This window comes from Rhinolophus ferrumequinum, chromosome 11 (assembly GCF_004115265.2).
Source record: "Rhinolophus ferrumequinum isolate MPI-CBG mRhiFer1 chromosome 11, mRhiFer1_v1.p, whole genome shotgun sequence".
Classification (NCBI taxonomy): domain Eukaryota; kingdom Metazoa; phylum Chordata; class Mammalia; order Chiroptera; family Rhinolophidae; genus Rhinolophus; species Rhinolophus ferrumequinum.
Window position 1 is genome coordinate 70955391 of NC_046294.1, and position 25754 is coordinate 70981144.

The window sequence follows — 25754 nt, forward strand, 5'->3', positions numbered from 1 at the left end:
CCTGCGCGGTAGAACTAACTGTGCTCCTCCCTTTGACCTGTCTTCCTGTGCCTTCATTCACTGCTAGTGGGTCTTGGGAGTGTGAGCAGGGTAAACACAGAAGAAGGTGACCGTGTTCTTTCTTCCCCAAAGGCTTCAGGCCCCAAAGTACTGCATGGGGGCAAAGGAGAAACCTTAAAGTAAGTGAGAGTTTGGAATTTTGACAATAATGTTGGCCTGTGCATTTTGATTACTGAAATGAGATTGTTCTGATTAAAAATTTATAGGATTGGCCTAAAATTTCATACAGAGGATGGAAGAACTAGCCCACAGAGCAAGTTGTTAGATGTTATGCTGATATTGGCATTTTAAATATATATATATATATATATTTGTACACAAATGGACAAAACAACTAGGGATTATTTTAATGCTGATAGAAATATAAGTGTAAACCAGTGGTTCTCAACTAGAGGCAGTTTTGTCCCCTTCCTCTCTCTGCACTCTGGGACATTTCACAATGCTTAGAGACAATTTTGGTTTACACAACTGAGGAGAAGGTGCTACTGAGGAGATACCGGGGATGCTGCTAAACGTCTTACAATACACAGAACAGTCCCCACAACAAAGAATTAACTGGCCCAAGATGTCAGTGCCGAGGTTGAGAAATGTTGGTATGAATTCATGATTACCCCACGTTTTAAAAAAGTATTTTCTACATCTGTCCACTGAAAATACCCAGAAACAAAGACAACCATAGCATCAATGAACGCTAGAACCCAGATGGTTGTGTCTAATATTTTCATCTAAAAGGAACCAGGGCTCCTTGGAGACATGGCTGGGACCGGAAATGTAGAAGTTGATTTTGGGATACTGTGTTGTGACAGAGCTTGATGTTACTGAGAGCTAATGAAACTGTCAGAGACACACTGACCAAAGATAAGACAATTTGAATATCAAAAATAATTGAGTTTAAGCAATTAAAACACATTGATTATATAAAAAGCCACAAGTTCATAATATGTAGAAAGGAAAGGAGAGAAAGAAACAAAATACATTCACTGAAAACTACTGGAGGTTGCTAGGGCACAAACTCATTACTTTAAAAATTGATAAATAAAGGGAAATAATTAAAACTCTAATAAGCCTTCCAGTGTAAATTGTGTTTTAAGATTACCAAATTACTTTTGGAAGAGAAAAAGAACTATAAAAAAGGATTTACAGATGATAAAATTAGAAGGAATAATAGAATACTATCCTTTTGCAATCCCTAATGAAATGACCACCATTTGTCAAGTCGGAAAAGACAATTAAAATACTCCTCCATTTTCCAGCTAGTCATCTGTGTGACACATTTTCTTCATATGTTTCAACCAAAACAAGATATTGCAACACATTGAATGTAGACAAAGGTATGAGACACAGCTGCATTCTATTAAGGCAGACATTAAAATGACATGAAAATGTAAAACAATGTCACTCTTGTCATTACATTTTTTTTTTTGGCTTTGCAAAGTAACATCTGATGAGTTTGCTTTAAAAATGAATTAATAAAAAAGATTCTAAAATTATATTTTAATTTTTAATATGATAAACATTGTTAGATATAATCCACATAAACAAAAACCCTTTAGGCTCTCAACAATTTTTTTTTTTTTTTTTTTCATTCTTTTTTTTTTTTTTTTTTAATATTTTTTTATTTTTTTAATTTATTGGGGTGACAATTGTTAGTAGAATTACATAGATTTCAGTTGTGCAATTCTGAATCACATCATCCATAAATCACACTGTGTGTTCACCACCCAGAGACAGCTCCCCTTCCATCACCGTACATTTGATCCCCCTCACCCTCATCCCCCACCCCCCAACCCCCTTACGCTCTGGTAACCACCAAATTACGTTCCCCAGATTAATTTTCAAACCCCGTGGCCATCCTGTGGTCACCGACTGCCCTCCAATCCCCTCACCCTCCCCCCCACCCCCCACTCCCCCCGCCCATCTAGCAACCCTCAGTTTTTCCTCATTGTCTCCCAGTTTCTGATTAGGTCATTCACTTATTCTTTTCTTTAGAATCCGCAAATAAGTGAGATCATATGGAACTTATCTTTCTCTGTCTGACTTATTTCACTTAACATAATGTTCTCTCAACAATTTTTAAGCATGTAAAGAGGGCTAGAGTGAGACTAGAGTGTTTTGGAACCAATGGCCTGTGTAAGATTCCTGTCAAAATGTTTAATCTGAATCTAATTATGTGGACAAAAATCAGACAAATCCAGATTGTGGGAATTTCTATAAAACAGATGACCTAGACTCCTCAAAAACATCAATGTCCTAAAAGACAAAAAAATAGTGAGAGATCTTTTTAGATTAAAGGAGACTAAAGACTAAATGAAATAATTTTTGATTGGATCTTGTATGAAAAATAATCTATATAGGATTCTACCCCCTATTAATTATAAGAACTTGAATAAATCATTTAACCTCTTGGTGCCTCATTTTCCTCATCTATAAAATAGTAGCTCAAAAGTTGTTTGAGAGTTGAATAGTGTACTAAAACATGTAGCACTATGACACAGAATACATGCTTACTAGGCAGTAATTATGACAGTTCAAAAAACAAGTATTTATTTACTATTTCCCATGTTCTGACATTGTTTTGGGTGATGATCAGATCCTAGGAACTTACTTTCCACACTCAGTTAATACTTTTGCTTAACTTGTTTTTTAGTTTATTCTTCAGAAACACTGATTATTTTTGGGTTGGCTACCTGCTCTCTATCATATCTGTATCCAAAAGTACAGTGATAAGTCCATATGCTTTACAATTGAACATACTTTCAACCCAAATTCTAGTTCTATCACTAACTACACCTTGAGAAAATTATCTGAGTCTTAGTTTTCCCACCTATAAAATGGAAATAAAGATAAACATTACATAAGGCTGTTATATGGATCAAATGAGTCTAAATTAGGTGAAATACACACGGAGAGGTACATAGTAAAAACAATAAATCATAGCTTGAAATTTTCACCAATTGGCCCTTTTTTTCTAACTCAAAAGTAGGATAGATGCTACTTGTTGGTTTTATAGTTTGAGATGTTCAGTAGTTGTCTATGAAGATATCAGGTCAGCAGTCGGATATATGAGGCTAGAGCTCAGAGGAAATGTCTGGGCTAGAGATAAAAATTTGGGAGAGGTCAGATTGTAGATGATTTATCTAAAGCCATGAGATTTGATTAGATCTCATAAACAGAATGAATGATGTCTAAATACTGAGCGCTGGGTCTTCAGATGTTAAAAGCTAGAGGAGAAGAGAAGACTGAATAGGAACCAGTGAAAAAATTGAGTGTGTGGTGTCCTAAAAGCCAAGTGAAGAAAGTATTTCCAGGAAGGTGGAGTAATCAACTGTTAAATGCTACTGATTGATCAAATAAGATGTGACTGAGAATTGCCCATCAGATGTTGCAACATCGTAACCTTGACAAGAGAAGTTTCGGAGGCGTGACTGCAGACAAAGACTGATTGGATTAGGTTTAAGAAAGAATGGGAGAAGAAACTTCATTGGAGTTTTGCTGCAAAAAAGAGTGGATAAATGGTTGGTAGCTGAAGGACGAGTGAAATTAATGGAAGTATTTTGGTTTTATTTTAAGATGGAGTAAATAATAAATAAATGCTCACATGCAGATGGGACTGATCCAGCACAGAGGGAAGGGGAACAATTGCTGGACTTTACCCTTGAGCTGAGAGGAGGACACTGGATCTAGTGCACCTTAAGGGGAGAAGACTGGCCTTGAAGAGGAATGCAGGTCTCCAGTAAGAGAAGGAAAAGTCAATGACGAGTCAGATGCCACATGAGTACATGTGGTGGTAGCAGTTTCCGGAAGGTTTCTCAGAAAATTAGGATGCAAAGTCATTAGCTGAAAGTGAGGGTAGGAGAGTTTGGGAAGGCTGAGAGGAAGTCAAAGGTGAAAGATAGTAATCCAGAAGCTATGGACAATGAATGAATGGACTGTTTGAAGTGCAGACTACTTAGGATATTCGTTTTTCTATTCCAACAAATTATGCAGTTTCTTTTCCCCTGAAATTCAGCTAGCAAATTTCTACCCTCCCTGATATAAATCAATTTTCATTACAAATAATTAGGACAAAGAGACACTAGATAATAAATAAAATGAAATGTAATAAATAAGAGAGAAGGTTCTTTGGGTTCCAATCACAGCTCTGCCATTTATTCCCTATTTGCCTGTGCAAGTCACTTTACCTCTTTGTGCTTCATGTAATACTTATAGCCAAGTACCTGGTATGTAATAAGTGTTACACAAACGCCACTACTCTTATTAAATGTGTTCAGAACCTCACCATTGAAACTCTTTGGAAGTTTCCTAAGGAGTTAGACAATCCTATTTCCACATGCTTCAGTATGTAGTTAGGCAACTTTTTATCTGTAATTTACTTTTTATCTATAATCTGTACTGCCTTCACAACAAAATTACATAACAGTAGAATCATCTGCAGACACTAGTTTATCAAAACACTCTCTGCATCACAAAGATGTCTTGCAAAAGGGAGTTACTTTAGTTTTCCTATCAAAAACATTGCGTTTAACTTGAACGGGTAGATGAAGTGTCCCTTCTGCTAAATACAGTGTTTCCCAGAAAATAAGACCTAACCGGACCATCAGCTCTAATGCGTCTTTTGGAGCAAAAATTAATATAAGACCCAGTCTTATTTTACTATAATATAAGACTGGGTATAATATGATATAATATAATATAATATAATATAATATAATATAATATAATATAATATAATCGGTCTTATATTGATTTTTGCTCCAAAAGAAGCATTAGAGCTGATGGTCCGTCCGGCTAGGTCTTATTTTGGGGGAAACATGGTATCTCCTAAATAGGATACTACTGAGACACTATTGTCATCATAGGAAAGGTCAGTAATTCGGAACACAGCTCCTTTTATAAAGGAAAATATGTAGTTCATCTTTAAATCTGACAAATCTTTTTAAATATTGTACAGTGAGAAAGCCACTGTGTGGTAAAGAGATCTCCATTGTCATGCCTCATATGTTGCAAAATATTATTAAAATTCTTTTGTATTTTAAGGGCCTTGAGTTAAAAATCAACCACAGTAATCACATCTTACAGAGCTTTGTTCACTTAAGATTTCAACTTGTTTGCCACAAACATCACACATTTGTACCATCCAACAACTATATGGTGTTACGTGTAACCTTAACCTGAAATCTGTTTTTTTAATGTCATAGCAATAATCCTATCAGTGACTTATGTACTCTTTCCATAAAACAGTCTTTTAGTAAAGAAGGCAATTATTTTAGAGGCTCTATCTTTGCTATACACCTTTGCTTTATTGACACATCAAAAACACAGCATTTTCCATATTTCATTATTGAAACAAAATCTAGCATCATAAAGCAACTAGTGATGATGAAATTATGTTAACTCAGATAAAATCTAATTGTCAAATGGTTCCTGTCCCCCAGTCAGCTCCTAGTCTCAAAAGTCAAGAGAGTGAAGCTAGCTAGAGAAAAGGTAGGCAAACCCCATCAACTTTATTCCAAGGTGGGCCAAAAAAACGAGTACTAACCAATCACCAGGATATTTCCTGCACTTTGCCCATGAGATTCAGAATATTTGTCACTGGTGTTTAACATGTGTAAACCACAATTGAGACTAGATGGATCTGGATTGCATGGTGCACCCCCTGAGCTCCGAGCCACCAGGCGACACATGCTTCATTAGCCTCAGAGTAATACAACCTCACGTTTTACTGAAATTGAATTTTTTGATGATTACTTTTTGGCAATAATTCACTGTACTATAAACCAAGACATATGAAACTCTATGTTCTTTCATCTGTCTAGTAAAACTCCACACTATAATTTTTTTCTAATATTTATTCCTCAAAACTTGAGCCGTTTTCTACGTGTCCTCCACAAGTATTTGCTGAATGCATTTAACTTTCCACCAAGTTGTTTTACATGTATTTTTTGGGTTGTTTTTTACATGTATTATTATTTCAGTCATTTATACAATGGTAGAAAGAACAGCAAGAACCTGTGTATGTGGATTTTTACTTAGGAACACTCAAAGGAAGCTTCTTCATTAGGTTAAGTGAAATTTGTGAATGACTAAATTGAATACCATGTAACCTTAAACATGGCTGAAAAAATGGTAGAGGTTTGCATTCAGGTTCTGAGTACTAAATTTTGAAATGTCTCATTTATAACAACGGCTTCATAGAATTATTAGCCAATATCTCTAGCAAAACACATTCTTAAAACAAGGCTCATCTTTCATGATAATATAAATAAATCCATATTTCACGACTTCTTCCCAATTTCTAATTTTTTCTATTTTTCTGATAGATCTGATTACATTCTCTAGTTTAGAGTTCTACATCTGGCTATTAGAGGTAGGAAATATTTCAGCTCTGCTATTTTTCTTGTTTACTATGCTTAAATTAATTGATATTATCTTCAATCTGTGGTTTCTTTGCAGGTCCAGATAAGTTACAGTATTTGACCATACCCTAAGCATGAATTAAGGGGGGACTTTGCATCATCAATGCCTCTGCACCATGGGACGTGGGCACTTCCATTAGGAGGCCCTGCACTCCATAAGCCAGAATAGGGCCCTAATGTAAGCAGCGAGAGAATGTGCTAGGACAGATACCATTGACAGCCATGATTCATTTCTTACTTTTGAATAAGAATAAATACAAGTTCTAACATTTTCTTCACACACCTCAGTGCCTAACTCCTGGGGTGTGTGCACAATTAGAAAACCAGTACTCTCATTTATTTAGAGAGAAGTGACCCGTTTCAGCCCTAGGACATGCTCTTGCCTCATACTGTTGCTTGTCCTTTCTGACCAGCCTCCTTTGCCCCACGTACTGGGCATCACCGCCTTCCATTACTTCCCCAAAGCAACAGTAACACAAGCTATGTAAAGTGAAAATTCACTTACAGTTTGGGAGTTGCTCGTGGTATTGAGAACATAAGGCAGTAAATAATTCCAAATTTGCTGTTGGACATCACCATTCCCAGGGATTTATTGATCATTCCCTGCAATAGGGAATTTCTCAGAGACATTTATTTCTCTATGAGCCTTTGCCCCTTACTTTGTTCTTGGGCCCCCTATTTCCTATTCCTTGTCCCAGCTACCAGCTGACAACCTACTAATGTCATACACAGTCGTACACAGAGAGGTTCAGTTCTTCACCCTTTCATTCCTTCCAACCCAGAGTGGGCTCTGGAATAATTATGCATAAAGAAACATTCACTGAAGTATTCTGCTTAATAAAAGATCAACCATTCTGATCTCTACGGTTAACAACACAAACACTGCCACAGGCATTGAAATTACAAGGATGTTAAAAATTTAATATTTCTTATCTAATGTTCATGCAAGATTCATACTCCTCCCCTCTGCCTTCCAGTAATTAAACAGAGTTAGCTGCTTCCTACTATATGTTTTCATAATTTGTATTTCATATCTCCATAAATACCATGCTTCCCTGAAACTAAGACCTAACCAGAAAATAAGCCCTAGCATCATTTTTCAGGGTGACATCCCCTGAACATAAGCCCTAATGCATCTTTTGGAGCAAAAATTAATATAAGACCCGGTCTTATTTTGGGGGAAATACGGTATTACTAGACTATAACTAGACTATATTTTAATAATGTATTTACATTTCTTTCTCCCTAAGTTATGTATTTGGCCTATTCATTTCTGAGTCTTAATATTTTACACAAATCCTGGCACAAAGAAGTCATTACATACATGTTTTGGGGTTTTTTGTATAAATGAATAAATGAACAAACAAATGAGTGAACTAACAGACCAGAATGTCTCAATTCTCAGAAGTTTTATTGTGCACAAAAGATTATATTATTTCAATATCCTGGTGAGTAGATTATGCAGAATATATACCATTTGAAATTAGACTACATCTCATAAGCCATCTATCAGCTCCATAGGTGTTCTCTCTGACTCAAAGACATCTAATTTCTGTTCAAATCCAATTTGCATGGTTCTCTGAGGATAATCCTCTCTAACTACTACTTTCAACATCACTCCTTTACTTGGTAAGATAATCATGTACTTCCTACTTCTTTAGGTCAAAGTTCCTCTATCTACATTTTTCCCAAAAAATTCTTTTGTGGAGCTTTCATTACCCTACTCAACTTGGTCCCATCTACCCAATGAACCCATTTCGCTCTGCTACCACCCAGGCTCAATTCCTCAGTATGCTACCTGCAGACTTTTCTCAGGGCCTTGTAGCTTCTGCCTCAGTCCTTCTTCTATAGTACTGATATGTTAATTAAAGTACATATTGAAATATGTCACCAAAGCACTCAAAAATCTTTAGGGGCTTCTCACTCTTTTCTCAGTTAATTGCTAAACACCACATTGTTTAGCAATGTCATTCTACCTTTTTTCCAACCTTCTGTTTAATAATAATTCTCACTTTTCCTTTATAGCAGTGATACCTTTTTACTGGAGGGAAGAGTCACTGACCCTTTTGAAAATCTTATGAGAATGATCACCCCAAAAAGAAAACATGAATTTCATATATAATTACAAGGGATTCTTGGATCCCTGACCATGTTCTGTGCTAGCCAAGTTGTGTTTTTGTTCATTCCATATTTTTTGTTTACAACAGCCATTATTACAATTCTTGCTATCGAAATCATTCATTCTCAGCAGTCCATCTAACATGTTATTTTTTCCACAAAAACATTTTTGGTCTCCCTAATATGATTTTTTTCCCCCTCGAAATCCATTCTACATTCAGTTCATATTACCTATGCTATACTTACTTATGGGGTTGTCTTATATCATTGATGAAATTAAAAAGTCTATAAGGTTAGGTATTATGGCTTATTTATCTTTTGTAGCCCTCTGCAGAATTCAGCATGGTAGTAAGAATAGCAATAATTGTTTCATAATAAACATTTATTGTAATTTTCTGGGCTGCAAAACTCCAGCAGGCTCAATCTTCAATAGTCTATGAATTTCCTTTTTTAAATATATATTTTTTTAATTTTTCAATTACAGTTGATATACACTACTCTGCCATCTTGACTGGAAGCTCTGAATTTATTTCTTGTTATATGTCCTAAATCTCTTAGCAAAAACCTTTTAGGCCAGATATGTTTCAGAATTCCAAATTGTTTAGATTTTAGAAAGATTATATAGAACAAAACTTCATAATGAAATACATTAATACTTATGCAGCAAACTGTATGAATATTCAGTCTATAAAATGTGAGTTCTGGTCAGGTTCGGCTGCCAAGTGAATTTAGGTCAGGTATTATTGACAAATGACTACAACAAAATTATTGTTTGCAGGGCTTTTGGGATAGTGAAATTGTAAATAAAGAATTGTGGGTCTCTGTCAATTTGTGGCTCCATCTAGTCAGGCTGGATTACTTAAGTTATGATGCAGGCTAACCCCAAGCTTTTACTTGAATTTTTCTGCCTTAAGTGTCCTTCTTTGTTGCTCTCTTTCAATTTCCTAGAGTACCTGAAGGACAAAAATGGAGTTTTATGGCCACTAGACAGCATGAGAGAGCAGAAGCTTGCTCAGACTACGCAGAGCCAGTACACAGGGAAATCAAGCACCAAGGTGATATGTAATAGCAACTTCCTAAGCACTTTCTTGCTTAAAGAACAAAGCATATAATCGTATCACATCCCAATAGTTAGCAGTTGGTGTATTTTTCTTTTTCAGAGACTTTTCTAAAAATATCAAAGGGGTTAAATTATTTTTACTCAAACTTCTATCATTGTTTGCTTTTTCACAAAATCATATATTTTAGATACCTTTTCACATTTGTAATATAGACAGCTCATTCTTTTTAAATGCCAGATTACTTCATTATAGGGTGCATCAAAGTTTTTAATATCTTATTAAGGACATATGGGCTATTTTTGGTTTCTCAGTACTGCAAATAATGTAGTAGTAGACTTAGAGGTATTTCTACACATTTCTAGAGTGTTTGTTAAGGACTAGTTTCAAGAAGTAAAATAGTTGGGCCAAAGTAATGGATACTTTTAATAGATAATACCAACTGCCCTCAGACTCTCAAATGGTCATTTAATTCATTGTTTTATCAGTCTGATTGCTGGAATGTCCATTATTATTTTAATCATAATTATTAGTGAGTTGAACTTTTTTTATACTTCTATAGACTATATTTTGTGAATTGTCTTCATGTCATTTATTCATTTTTCTCTTTGTTTGTTTGTCTTTTCTCTTGGTGGTTTGTAAGAATAGTTTGTACATTAGTAATAGCATTCTTTTGATTTATACATGTGTTATAGTTTCCCAATTTGTCCTTTGATTGTCTATTTCTTTGACTTACAGAAGAGGTTTGAAATTATTTTTGTAGCAAAATTGAACAAATTTGATTTTGAATTCAGGATTTTATCTCAACATTAGAAAATGTTGCCACTCCAAGATTATAAATAGATAACTCCATCATTTCTTTCCATGCCTTTAGGGGTCTTTTTCCTTAAAAAAAAAAAAAAAGAAAAGGAAAAAAAAGAAAAACTTAAATTATTGACTCACCTGAATTTTTTTTATAAGTTAGTAGTCTCAAGACTATTTATTAAATAACCTATCTGAAAGTAAAAGCTTAACTCCTATCTATGTTTTTGAAGATTGTGACTATCTCTAATAAATCATCTATCTCTAATAAATCATCTTTCTAACTATTACAAGACAAAATAAACAATATCTTCCAGTACTATGTATTATTTTTGGCAAATTACTTAACTTCTGAGTCTCTGCTTATACACATAAAAACTGGGAATAAAAACAGAGATATAACCATAAAGCATTTAGCACGGTTTCTATTATATAAAGGTAGTCAGTAATGACAGCTCTTGGTACTTTCTTTCCTGATTGGCTTACAGCACTCCAAGTTTGCATCACACAATCTAATCAGGCACTAAACTGTGAGTTTTCAGTTCATTAATCAGTCATTTCCACATGTACTGCAAGCTTCTTGAAAGAAAAAAACACACCTTCTGCTATAAAGGCCATAAGTAGCCGGTTGAGAGTAAGAGTGTGGGCCCCAGGAATTAAGTTCTGCTCTACTTCTCACTAACTGAATGAACCTCATCTGTAAAACAAGGAAAATATAACCTGCTGCAGAGGATAACTGTATAGTGCATGTAAAAAGATGAGAAGAGTGCCTGAGTTTCATAAACACTTAATAAATGATAACAAGTATTTTTATACATTAGTTTTTATATATCCTACAAATGTTATAGCACAGTTTTGACTTCATGGTTCATACTCACTATTTGTTTATTCAATCTCATACACAAATCACCTTGCCATAGAAGAGTAAATAACATTTAAAGTATTGCTATCCAAAGAAATATTAATTAATAGTGAATACTATGCTTCAAGAAAATAAATTATATGATTCCTGTAAAATGTTATATAAAGTACATAATACCACAGGCTATAACAGCAGTTAAGTGTGAAACCAAAAACCTGGATTTGAATCTCAGCCTCTATACTTTGTAGTAACCTCTGTGTACACTCATCTGTGAAATACCAGTGATAAGCGTACCTCTACTTCATAGGTCTCTGACAAGGTTAAATGAGTTAATATATTGAAACACTTAGAATAGTGTCTGGGCCACAGTCAAGGATAGTTAAGTGTTTGTTAAATAAATAACCTCTTATACAACATCAGGATATGTCAGTGGAACAAACTGCAATCCTCCTAAATTTGTCTAATTGACTACCTGGTGTGTCATCCAAGGCTTTGGCATAACTCATCTCAAAGTATTCTTCTGTTCACTAATTGAATTGTACGACAGGTTTTGTTTTGTTTTGTTTTCTTCTTCCTGGTTTTGTGTATGTCAAAGACAAATGACTACATACATATTTATCTTTGTAATCCCAGCACAGCAACTGTTAAATGTAATAAGTATCAATACATGCATTTGGAGTGAATAAATAATGAATTAAGTCATTTTAGCAGTATGAAGGAAACTAATCATCTAGTTCATTTAGAGCTGTATCAAAATACTTAATTATAATCTGGAAAGAGGAACAAGGCATATACCCAAGGAGGCAAGCGCAAAAAATGCTTACTCAAGTAATTGTGTAGCAATGCCTTAGTAAGAGGAATTTCATACTATCAAGTATTATGCAATATTTAAAAGAACAAGCTAGTACAATATATATATAAATACACAGGGCTTCAAGTCATTGTTGTATAAAAATAATATGAAGAGTGATTCACAAATTATGACATGTGATACCATTTACTGGTATGCATTAACATATCCAAAAGAACATATTTCTTTCTCTCTCTCTCTCTCTCTCTCTCTCTCTCTCTCTCTCACACACACACACACACACACACACACACACACACACGTGAAAAACTGAGGTAGAGGTATAGAAGAATTGTAGGAAAGGGAATAGATTAGAGGTATTGATCAAAGATGACTTAAGCTTTTTTGGTAATATTTTAATTTTTTAAAGAAGAATATATTATTGTGTTACTTGAATAATTAAAGTACAGCAATTCAAAGGCTGGAGCAGGAGCACTAGCTGTTAAATTTAGCATGTCTGCCTTGATACCAATGCTTCCCTCTCAGGTTCTTGCAGTGGTATTAAGATATAGGTTCTGAAGGAACATTAATAATTGGGTAATGCTATGTAACCAAATATTGAGCAGGTAACCATTTCTTTTTCAGTAACTGAAGGTTTATTTTTTGGGTCATAATGCAAACTTGTGCTTACAGCCAGATTACTGTAGATACTAAATACTAAACTGAGAGATCTGCAACTTGAGAATAAATTATTCAACTTATTATTAATATTTATTGTTATTTATAGAGTTTAAAAGTGAGGTCCAGTGAATTAATACATGTTTTTAGGGTAATAGGAAAACTGCCATCGGTGAGATTCTACTGGAGAGAAATTTAAATTAAATAAGATTATTGGCAAAATATCTTCTCAAGAGCCCAAATATTAATCAAAGAAATTATAGTGGAAGGGATTGTTGGATAATTTTATAGATTACAAAAGACAGAAAAGCCTTATAGAGCTCTAAAGACAAGAAAAATAAGTCACAAATTTGTTAGTGAAAATTTAAATGTATTAAGAGCCTATTTCAAAGCAAGGAAAGTCAAAGAGGGAACTACATAATGATAAAGGCATAAGTTGTCCAATAATACCTAACAATCCTTAGTGTATATGCATCTAAGAACAGAGCACCAAAATTTTGTCAGGCAAAACTGGTAGAACTGCAAGGAAAAAATAGATGAATCCACTATTATAGTTGGAAATATCAACACCTTTCTATTAGAAATGGACAGATCCACCAGGCAGAAAATCAGTAAGGACATAGTTGAACTCAAAAACACCATCTATCACGTGGATCTAACTGACGTCTCTAGACTACTTGACCAACAACAGCACAACACACATATTTCTCAAGATCACATGCAATATTCACAAAGATAGACCACATTTTAGGCCATAGAACACACCTTAACATTTTTAAAGAACAGAAAGCATACAATATCTTTCCTCAGACTATAATGGAATTCAACTAGAAGTTCATAACAGAAAGACAACTGAAAAATCCCACAATACATAGAGATTTAACAACACACTTTTAATTAACACATGCGTTAAAGAAGAAATTGCAAGATAAATTTTAAAAAAATTAAATAAAATGATGAATTATCAAAGTCAGTGGTACACAGTAAAAGCAGTGTTAAGTGGGAAATACATAGCATTGAATGTATATATTAGAAAAAATGAAAGATCTGAATTCAATCATCTAAGCTTTCACTTAGGAAACTGGAGGGGGGGAAGAGCAAATTAAGGAAAATAAAGTAGAAGAAAAGAAATCATAAAAATTACATCAGAAATCAATGAAATTATAAATAGGAAATCAGTAAAGAAAATATACCAAAACCTGGTTCTTTGAAAAGATCAATAAAACTGAAAAACCTCTAGCCAGGCTAATTTAAAAAAAGGAGAGTACAAATAACTAACGTCAGAAGTGAAAGAGGAGAAATCACTATAGAGCCTATGAACATCAAAAGGATAATAAATAGTTTGAACACATGTATGCTCAACAATTTGATAACTAGATAAAATGGACCTATGTCTTGAAAGACAATTTGCCAAAACTCAAGCAAGAAGAAATAGGCATCATTAGTGTGAATTCTACCAAACATTCAAAGATAATTTAATACCTGTCTTCCTCAAACTATTCAAAAAAATTGAAGAAGAGGCAATACTTCCTAACTCATTTTATGAGGCCAACATTACACGGATACCAAAATCTGATAAGGTTAACACATAAAAAGAAAACTACACACCAATGTCTCTGATGAATACAAATGTAAAAACCCTAACCAAAATACTAGCAAATCAAATACAATAATACATTATACAGATTATACATCACAATCAAATGGGATTCATTCCAGGGGCTCAAGGATGTTTCAACATACCCAAATCAATGTGATACACCACATAAACAAAATAAAGAATAAAAATCATATGATCATATCAATAGATGAAGAAAAACATTTGACAAGATACAACCTCCATTTATGATTAAAACACTTAATAAAATGGGTATAGGAGGACAATACCTCAACAAAATAAAGGCAATATATGACAAACCCTTAGCTAATATCATATTTAATGGTGAAAAACTGAATGATTTTCCTCTACAATCAGGAACAAGACAGTTATTTTCACCACTGTTATTCAACATAGTATTGGAAGTCCTAGTCAGAACAGTCAGACAAGAGAAAGAAGTAAAATGCATCCAAATTGAATACGAAGAAGTCAAATTGTCACTTTTTGTAGATGACATGATTCTTTATATTGTAAACCTTAAAGTCTCCACAAAAAAATATTACAAACAATAAACAAATATAGTAAAGTTGTAGGATACAAAATCAATGTACAAAAATCTATTGCTTTCCTATATACTAACAATAACATTTCAGGAAAGGAAATGAAAAAAACAATTCCTTTTGCAGTTTCAACTAAAATAATAAAATACCTAGGAATAATCTTAACAAAGGATGTGAAAGACCTATACTCTGAAAAATGGAAGAAATTATTAAAAGAAATTAAAGAAAACACAAAGAAATGGAAAGATATTTTGTGTTCATTGATTGAAAGTATCAACATAGCTAAAATGGCCATATTACCCAAAGCAATATACAGATTTAATGCAATCCCCCAAAAAATCCCAATGACATTTTAAAAAGAAATAGAACAAAAAATCATCACATTTGTATGGAACCACAAAAGCCCCAAATAGCCAAAGCAATCCTGAAAAAAAAAAAAATAAATAAAAAGAACAAGGCTGGAGGTATCACACTCCCTGACTTCAATTTATACCACAAAGCGACATGCAAACAGCATGGTATTGGCAAAAAAAAAAAAAAAAAGAAAGAAAAAACAAACAAACAAAAAAAAACAGACACACAGACCAATGGAACAGAACTGGGAACCCAGAAATAAGCCCAAATATATGTGGACAGATAATTTTCGACAAAGGAGCCAAAAACACACAATGGAGAAAAGAAAGCCTCTTCAATAAATGGTGCTGGGAAAATTGGAAATCCATGTTCAAAAGAAGTAAACCAGACTGCTATCTGTTATCATATACCATAATTAACTCAAAATGGATCAAAAACCTAAATACGAGACCTGAAACAATAAATTGCGTAGAAAAAAACCATAGGTACTAAACTTATGGACCTTGGGTTCAGAGAGGATTTTATGAATTTGACCTCAGAGACAAGAAAAGTAAAAGCAAAAAAAAGTGAATGGGACTATATCAAACTAAAAAGCTTCTGTATAACAAAAGAAACCATCAACAAAACAAAGAGGCAAACAATCAAATGGGAGAAGATATTTACAAACAACACTTCTGATAAGGGGCTAATTTCCAAAAAATATAAAGAACCCATACAGCTCAACAAAAAAACCCAAACATTCCAATTAAAAAATGGGCAGAAGACCTGAACAGATACTTCTTCCAAGAACACATACAAATGGTCAACAGATATATGAAAAAATGCTCAACTTCACTAGTTATTAGGGAAACGCAAATCAAAACCACAATGAGATACCACCTCACACCTGTTAGAATGGCTATTATCAACATGACAAGTGATAACAAGTGTTGCAGAGGCTGTGGAGAAAAAGGAACTCTCATACACTGCTGATGGGAATGTAAATTGGTACAGCCACTCTGGAAAACAATGTGGAGGTTCCTCAGAAAATTAAGAATTAAATTACCATATGACTCAGCAATCCTTCTTCTGGGTATCTACCCCAAAAAAATCTGGAAACATTCATCCATAAAGATATATGTCCCTCCATGTTTCTTGCAGCATTATTCACAGTGGCAAAGACAGGGAAACAACCAAAGTGTCTTTCTATAGATAACTAGATAAAGAAGATGTGAGATACATATCTATATCTATATCCATATAGATATATAGATATAGATATTTAGATAGAGATAGATAGATAGATAGATAGATAGATAGATAGATAGATAGATAGATATAGATGCACACAATGGAATACTACTTGGCCATAAGAAAAGATGAAATACTACCATTTGTGACAACATGTATGGATCTTGAGATTATCATGCTAAGTGAAATAATTCAGACAGAAAAAGTCGAGAACCGTATGATTTCACTCATGTGGGATATAAAACTGAACAAGACAAACAAAATGAACAAGACAAAACAACAAACGAACAAGACAAAGAAAAACTCATAGACACAGACAACAATTTAGTGGTTACCAGAAGGTAAAAAAAGGGGGGGATGGTAAAAGAGGATAAAGGGGATCAAATATATGGTGATGTAAGGAGAACAGACTCTGGGCGTTGAACACACAATTCAATATATAGACGCTATATTATAGAATTGTACACTTGAAACCTATGTAATTTTACTAACCAATGTCATCCCAATAAATTTAATAAAAATTAAAAATAAAGAAATAGACAATCTGAAGATACTCATAGCTATTTAAAAAATTGAATCAATAATGAATAACTTTCCAAAACATAACTCAGATATGTTCACTCATGAATTCTACCAAACACTTAAGGAAAAAATTATACCAGCTCTCCACAATATCTTTCAGAAGACAGAAACACAAGGATTATTTCCTAACTCATTCTATGAGACCTGAATTACCCTAATACAAAACTAGACAGAGACATTACAAGAAAAGCACAGATTAATATGTCTCATAATCATAAATGCAAAAATCCTTAAGAATATTAGCAAACTGACCCAAATATAAAACGAGTATAAAATCAATTATACACTGTGACCAAATGGGATTCACCCCAGGAATGTAAGGCTAGTTCAACATTTGAAAATCAATTAATGTAATCCATCACATCAACAAGATAAAAAGAAAACATCACATGGTATCAATAGATGCAGAAAAGCATTTGACAAAATCCAACAGTCACTCATGGTACAACCTCTCAGTAAACTAGGAATAGAAGGAAACTTCCTTAACTTGATTAAAAAAAAAATCTACAGAAACCTTACAGCTAATATCATACTAATGATAAGAAACTAGAAGTTTTCTCATTAGATTAGAAACAAAGCAAGAATGGTCCCTCTCACCACTCATTTTCAACATTGTAGTAGAAGTCCTACTAATGCAATAGAACAAGAAAAGGATATATTCATTGGGAGGAAAAAAAAAATAAAACTTTTGGTTTGCAGATGGCATGATTGTTATGTAGAAAATCTGAAAGAATCGACCAAAAAAAAAAAAAAATCTCCTGGGAACTAATAAGCAATTATAGCAAGGTTGCAGGATAGAAGGCTAATATATAAAAGTCAGGCTCTTCCTATATACCAGCAACAAAGAAGTGGAATTTGAAATGAAAAACACCATATCAATTATATTAGCACTCCCCCAAATAAAACAGGTATAAATATAACAAAATATGTACAAAATTTATGTGAAGAAAACCACAAAATTCTGGTGAATGAAATCAAATAACTAAATAAATGGAGAGATTCTCCATGTTTATGGATAAGAAAACTCAATATCATCAAGATGTCAGTTCTTTCCAATATTATTTACAGGTTCAATGCAATACCAATCAAAATCAACGCAAACTGATCTAAAGTTTATAGAGAGAGGCAAAAAACCTAGAATGACTAAAACAATACTGAAGAAAAAAGTGGTAAGACTAACACTACCTGACTTCAAGAATTACTATCAAGACTTACTATAAAGCTACGGGCATTAAGGCAGGGTGGTATTGGTGAAAGAATAGACAAATATATCAATGGAACAGAATAGAAAGCCTACAAATAGACCAATATAAGTATAGTCGACTGATCTTTGACAAAGGAGAAAGGCAAAACAATGAAGCAAACATAGTCTCTTCAACAAATAGTGCTGGAACAACTGGACATCCACATGCAAAAAAATGAAACTAGAAACAAACCTTACAGACTTCATAAAAATTAACTCAAAATGGATCACAGACCTAAATGTAAAAAAATTATAAAACTCCTAAAACATAACATAGGAATAAATCTAGATGGCCTTCAGTTTGGTTATTACTTTTTAGATACAACATCAAAATCATAATCCATGAAAGAAAAATTGAGAAACTGAGTTTTATTAAAAGTAAAATTTTCTGCTCTGCAAAAGACACTGTCAAGAGCATAAAAAAACAGAGTGGGAGAAAATATTTTCAAAAGATGTATCTGATAAAGGACTATTATCTAAAATATACAAAGAACTCTTAAAACTCAACAATAGAAAACAAACAAGTCAATTAAAAAATGGTCCAAAGATCTTAACAGACACCAGACCAGAGAAGATATACAGATAGAAAATAAGAATATGAAAAGATGCTCCACATCATACGTCATTAGGAAAATGAGACTTAAAACAATGAGATACCAGTATACACTTATTAGAATGGCAAAAATCCAGAACAAAGATAATATCCCATTCTGACAAGAATATGTAGCCACAGGAATTCTCATTCATTGCTGGTAGGAATGCAAAACAGTACAGCCATTTTGGAAGACAGTTTGGTAGTTTCTTACAAAACCTTATCAAAAGATCCAGCAATCACACTTCTTGATATTTACTCAAAGAAGTTCAAAACTTATGTACACTCAAAAACTTGCTCATGGATGTTTATAGCAGCTTTGCTCATAATTTCCATAGATACTAGAAGAAACTGAGATGTCCTTCAGCAATGAATGGAAAAATAAACTGTGCTACATCCAGATAATGGAATATTACTCAGCCATGAAAAGAAGTGAGCTGTCAAGCCATGAAAAGACATGGAGGAAACTTGAATGCATATTACTAAGTGAAACTATATGGCACTCTGGAAAACTATGGAGGCAATAAAAAGACCAGTGGATGCCAGTGATGGGGACAGAAGTATGATTAGGTGTAAAACAGAATTTTTAGAACAGTGAAACTATTCTGTATGGTATAATGATGGATACATGTCATTGTACATTTGTTCAAACCCACAGAATGTACAACACCAAGAGTGAACCCTAATATAACCTGTGGACTTTGGGTGATTTCTGCGATAGGGTCATCAATTATAATAAATGTCCCACTCTAGTGGAGGAAGTTGATAATTTGGGGAGGCTATGCATGTATCAGGGCAGGGAGTTAAATAGGAAATCTTTGTACCTTCCTCTCACTTTTGCTAGGAAGTTAAAATTGCTCTAAAAATAATAAACTCTTTAAAAAGCTTAAAAGTCCATTACTTCTCTTTGGAAGTCATAGCAGTGAGAACTATGCTATCAAGTGAGTTTTTATTTTTAGTCTCTGACACCAACTCTACTCAACTTTTGAAATAAATACATTATTCATAAAAGAATCATTTTTATACAGTTTCCTCTGTGGTCTACATATGATTGTGTCTCTCTAATTCTGAAAGGCTTTTCCCATCTTCCCCAGCTTCTGACAGAGGGGTCAATTCTTTGGTTGTCTAGGCATTCCATCAACTACTCACATAGCACATCTGTCATTAGCTATGTGCATGCTAATTGAAGGAAGGTCCCTTTCCCTCACATTATACACTCCACTGGGGCTGCAGTCAGCCAGGTCTGTCCTGTTTTACTGCTCTTTCAACCAGACCTAGCACAGTGCCTGATATATGGCAGGTGCTCAATAAATATTTGGTTAATTAATACATGGACAAAAACAACCAAAAAGATAAACCAAAAGGACATTACGCTCAGCGAAATAAGCCAGGAAGAGAAAGACAAATACTGGATGGTATCACTGATAGGTGAAATCTACAAAAAAGTCAAATTCATAGAAATTGAGAGTAGAAAAGTGGTTGCCAGTGTCTGGAAGGTGGGGAAAATAGGGAAAGGTGGGTAAAACTTTTAGTTATAAGATGAATAAGGTCTGAAGATCTAATGTATAACATGGTGATTCTAGTTGATAACACTGTTGTATAACTGAAATTTGCTAAGAGAGTAGAGCTTAAATATTCTTGCCTAAAAGAAAAAAGGGTAACTATGTGAGGTGATAGATGGTAGGGATGCTTTTACAATGTACGAGTGTATGTATATCAAATCATCATGTTTTACACTTTAATTATCTTACAGATTTGTCAATTATACCTCAATAAAGCTAGAAAAAATAAGAATAATATGGCAATAAAATTTAAAATCCATCAATACCTACTTAGCCTAGTATCATCTAAATAATATGTTTCAACTGTATTATAACATTAATCCAACTGTATTCTATTAAATGTATTGACTACAAACGCTGGCACAGTGTCAAGTATCCAAAGAATAAAAGCCTGGCATCATCAGTTATGATGATTAGTTCATCTAGCAAACAGTTATTTATTGAATGTCTTAGTAAATCCTAGCACTGAGCCAGTCAAAGTGCATAGAGAGGTGAGCCAATGAGAAATGATCCTTTCTGTCTTAATACCAGGTCACACTAGCTTGCATTTGTAGTACTGGCAGGTCATTATGACTTCATCTCCTTGAAAAGTCTCAAGACAATTCTTGACTACTTCCTGGTTCACTCCAAGTCTTAGTAAAGGAATGCAATGGACTATTCAAGCAATTGCTTTTTGGATAATTTTTTTTTTTTTTTTTTTTTAGCTTAAGACAGGTTACCTCTCTCTACCCCCTAACCTGACTTCCTGAGTGGTTTCTTTTTTCTCTGCCTCTTCTCCCTTCTGTCTCACACCAAGGGAAACCCAGTTTTCCTGGGTGCCATTTTTATGGGCTTTATCATGTCCCGCTCTGAATTTGGTGAAGAGAGGGAAACTGGCTCTTGGCCCCTGACTATGTCTTCTCATCGTTGCCTTAAATGTGAAGTTAATAATATCTATCAATTTATATCACTCACTTTTAATCACCTTTGGTCTTTCATTCTTCCATAGGATTCACTTTTACCTTTCTAGATGTTTTATTATCTGGCTCACATTTTTTTCCATCCTTCTATTGTTTTTTCTGTGAAATTTAAACCACATTTCCTATTATGAGAATGGACGTACCGTAGTCAAGAGCACAGATTCTGGGTTTGAATCCTGACTCTACCACTTTAACTGTAATTAAGGCAATTTAATATCTCTGTGCCTTAGTTTCCTTATTTGTAAAGTGAATAATAACATCTACATTATAAGGATTAAATAAGATCCATAAAACACGTAAATAGTCACTGGCACACAGAAAGCACTCTAAAATGCCATTGTCATTCTTATCCTTGGTAACATTAATAACCATAGTGTTGACTATTGACTTTCAACTTCTGTACATATTGGCATCCACACATAGTTCTACTTTGAAGCAGCTCACCCCATAGCCCTACTTTAATATTTCAAATATGGTACTTCTCTCCAACTACACAAATTCTTCCTCATCTTTCTCATTCTTGAAAACTCCCAGAAACTTCTCTCTCTCTCTCTTCTTGCCTTAAATTACTGATTCTCTCCCAATTCATCTAAACACTAGCAAACTAACTTCCCAAACTTTAACTCTCATAATTTCCTAATATGAATCTTCGGTAGTGTAATCTTAATCTTTTCACTCTTTGAACATAAGTATTTAAAAGCTCTCAATGCTCACAGATTGATAATCTTACTTGTCCTTTAACAACCAAATTTGTATCTTCTATGAAGCCTTCTCCCATCATTCTAGAACATTCCATCCTACAACCACCTTCCCCTTGCCCAAACACACAAACTCACAAACTACACAAATCATATGCTTTACAGAATTGCTTATCTGGGTGTTTAGTGAGAATCTTTATTTTACATGTGTATGTTACCTCCTCCACTCTGTTACAAGCTCCTTGAAGGTAAAAGCAACAACAATTGAAGCTGACAATATGCTAGACATTCTTTTAAAAGTTACATGTATTAACTCATTTAATCTTTATAGCAACCTGAAGAAGTAGCTACTGTTATCCTCATTTTATATCTAAGGCTGAGAGAGGTGGAATCAGGGGGAAAAATACCTTTGGCACAGATCTAAATATAAGATGTATATAATTGCTGAATAAATAAACTTACTCATATAGTTTTGTAATCTTGTTCTAGTTTTATAAATGATGTATCACCATCTATCTTGAGTCCCTCTTTGTAAATATTGCCAAGTAAAGGTGTTTCATTTTTACTACTCAAGACTAAAACAGGACTATATCAAAAGTACAGGTCTAACAAATGCTTTCTAAGAGTAAGACATCTTTTATGGGTTTGGACGCTAGTCTGATAATGGAGTGAAAGCATTTGTCTTTTAGTTAGGGAGCACTTGGTCCTACATGCACTTTTTGAAGTAACTTGAAAGAATTAAGTAACATTTATAATATATCTACTTGTGCACACAATCTCTGAATTATAAGCACTGCAAATAAGGAGTATCTAAACTATGTTGACTAACAATCAGCTACTAACTAGTTGTGTGCTCTTTGGAAACTCAGATTTATGTCTTTGAGACATCTTATCTGTAAAAAAGAAGGACCTGGGCTAGAATAAACTGGCCTTTAGGGGATTCTAAGCGGGTCATTCACTTACAAAGTTAGACTATCCTAAGGAGACTGTAAGAATGAAGGAAATGATATTAATGCAGAAGGAAATATTTAAGAAACCAGAACCAAAGTCAGATGGAAACAGTAACTCCAATTAAGTGCTGGAAAATCAACTCTTCCACACGGAGAACTTCCATCTGTAACTATGACTAAATGATGTCAGTGGGAAAGTTAAGGCCACTCTCAGTTCTCACATACACTCTTTTCACTGTGCCTCAATTAATTTAAAATACAATTAACACCCCCTGAAGCTGAATACATAGGCTCATCATCAGTTAAATAGATTCATCCTTTGTGGGGAAAAAAATCCATATTGTAGCAATATACAAAGCAAATATTTTTATGAAGAATTAATTTCAATAGGAGGAATACAAATCTATTGATAAATAGTCGGGAATCATTTTCATCAAAAAAACATAACAGTTGTAGAGAATCAACTGATAAACATCTACAGGTGTAGGGAATTATTTTGTTAAATGTCTTTTAGGTTAGTGTTCTTTTGGTGTAAATGTGCATTTGAAAGTCCGTTTTAAGTAAAAATTCCCCACTCCTTCCTTTCCTACTTATAAGTAGAGGGCTCTTAAAATCCGAAAACTCACAAACAGAAAGCAAAAAACACATTCACATTTTTCGTTCCTTTGGTGTGATCTCAGTCCTCCAGAGGAAACCCTAAACTTATTTTAGCTTATTGCAAAATACACTTATTGTTAGAATTCAAATGTAAAATTATCTGAAATATATATTTATCTTCAAATATAAATGTGTTTGGCTGCTTAGCGTTTAGTGTAGATAGAAAGTTAAATTTAAAAATATTTTCTGTGAAAGTTCAAGTCTGAAACATATTATGCAAGCCAGTCAAAAACCATTAGATAAATATGTAATTTAGATGATTTTAAAAACATGAAAGTCTTATTGTAAAGCAAAATACTTCTTTAGAAATTATATTGCCGTGATGCCCCGTATTTTCATTTGCTTTAAGCTGTTTACTTCTATCCCCTTATACACTTACAAAAACATACTAAACAAACATTTTTGAAAATTGTTTACAACTATCATTGTATAAGTATTACATAAATTTGAATGTAGGGAAAAGATGAAATCATGTAGAAAATTCGTAATTACATCATACATATTACATAATATACACACAAGTACACACAGGTAATTTTCACAGCTTTTACCATTTTTATTTTGATCAAAATTTTAAATTTAATATATTATATATAATATATAATAGAAATATGAAAATATGATTAGAATAAAGCTATTTCTTTAAAGCTAAATAGTTAATGAACAGTATTAGTATTCCTCCCAAGATTAATATGACCTGTGTCTAATATTGAAAGTGTTAGTTAAACAGTATGCAATTATAATATCCAACTACATTCAATTTTGAGTATTATAAATAAAAAAATTTTGGAAAACATCATATATTTTAAGTTATATGGCAATATCACCATTGCTTAGAAGAAGGAAGTGATAATTAATATCTATAAAATATTAGATGGTCTCCATTTAAACAAACAATAAAGGATCAGGAAAGGAACTTACCTTCCATTGCCCTTTTAAAGAAGACCTTACAGCTCCCACACGTAAGGACACCATAATGACAGCCTGATGCTTCATCCCCACAGATTAAACAGATCTTCTGAGGTAATGAGTCGAAGCTGTACTGCGGGCTTTGGCTGGCTTCTGAATCTGGCCTTGAAATGCAAAACAAAGTACTCCATTTATTTTTAGGTGCACCGCTATTTAATACCACAGTTTTCTTAACACTAGAATTGACAGACTAAAAGGGGATTAAAAAAAAAGTAGAACTGTATATATACACACTTGAAACACATGCAAATTAAACTTGTTAATGGATTCACCAGGCTTGCAAATTATTAGCCATTCATCAGTAGCATTAACATAAAAGAATAAATAATATATCATTTTCGTTCAGGAAAGTTCAATAGTACTCAGCAATGCTTTTGTTTTAATTTAAAACTCAACCCTGTAATGATTGTTTACTTAAACAAGTATGTGTGTCATTTTAAAGTATACTGACGTTTTACCTATTCACAGCACATAAGATTCCGAACCGAGCATTTTTTCCCTTAAAAATTCCATTGCCTCAGTATGTCAATTAAAATGTTTCTGAAAAACTGTGTGAAAAGTTGTAGCGAATCCGAAACAATATTAGAATACAGTGTACTGCAGTGGCTGGTAATTAAATCCATAATATAAACATATTACACAACTTCGTATGAAAATCGAGTATGAAAATCGAGCGGTTCTGGTCAGCTACCCTACATCACATGCCACCCCTCCAGATGGAAAGATGCCTTAATGTCTCCTCTCCAAGACAGACATGCCCAGTAAACGTCCTAAGAAGAGAAACATTTTATAAAGCCCCCAATTCGCCTCACCCTTTCTGCTCCACCCGGCTACAGTGGAGCGTGTGTGACGCTGCACATTTGAAATCAGGGCTGATCCTGCCTGGGAATCTCGCAGATTTGGAAAGTTTACAAAAATGTTTTCGGGGAGGCTGCGCCCCATTTGTGACCCCAAAAAAGTGAGGAGAGGAGGAAAGAAAAAGGAAGCCAAACTGCCCGGGTGCCCCGCCCAGGCCACC

At 33.8% G+C, this 25754-nt stretch overlaps 1 protein-coding gene across 2 annotated transcripts in view; it reads right to left on the bottom strand.

Annotated features, from left to right (window-relative positions):
• Positions 1-25754, bottom strand: part of PGR (progesterone receptor) — an 85861-nt gene that overhangs the window by 58177 nt on the left and 1930 nt on the right. For both annotated transcript variants that reach the window (XM_033120697.1, XM_033120698.1), the window contains exon 2: positions 24689-24840. In XM_033120697.1, the coding sequence (XP_032976588.1) occupies positions 24689-24840 (152 nt within the window). The remainder of the gene's footprint in view (positions 1-24688; positions 24841-25754) is intronic.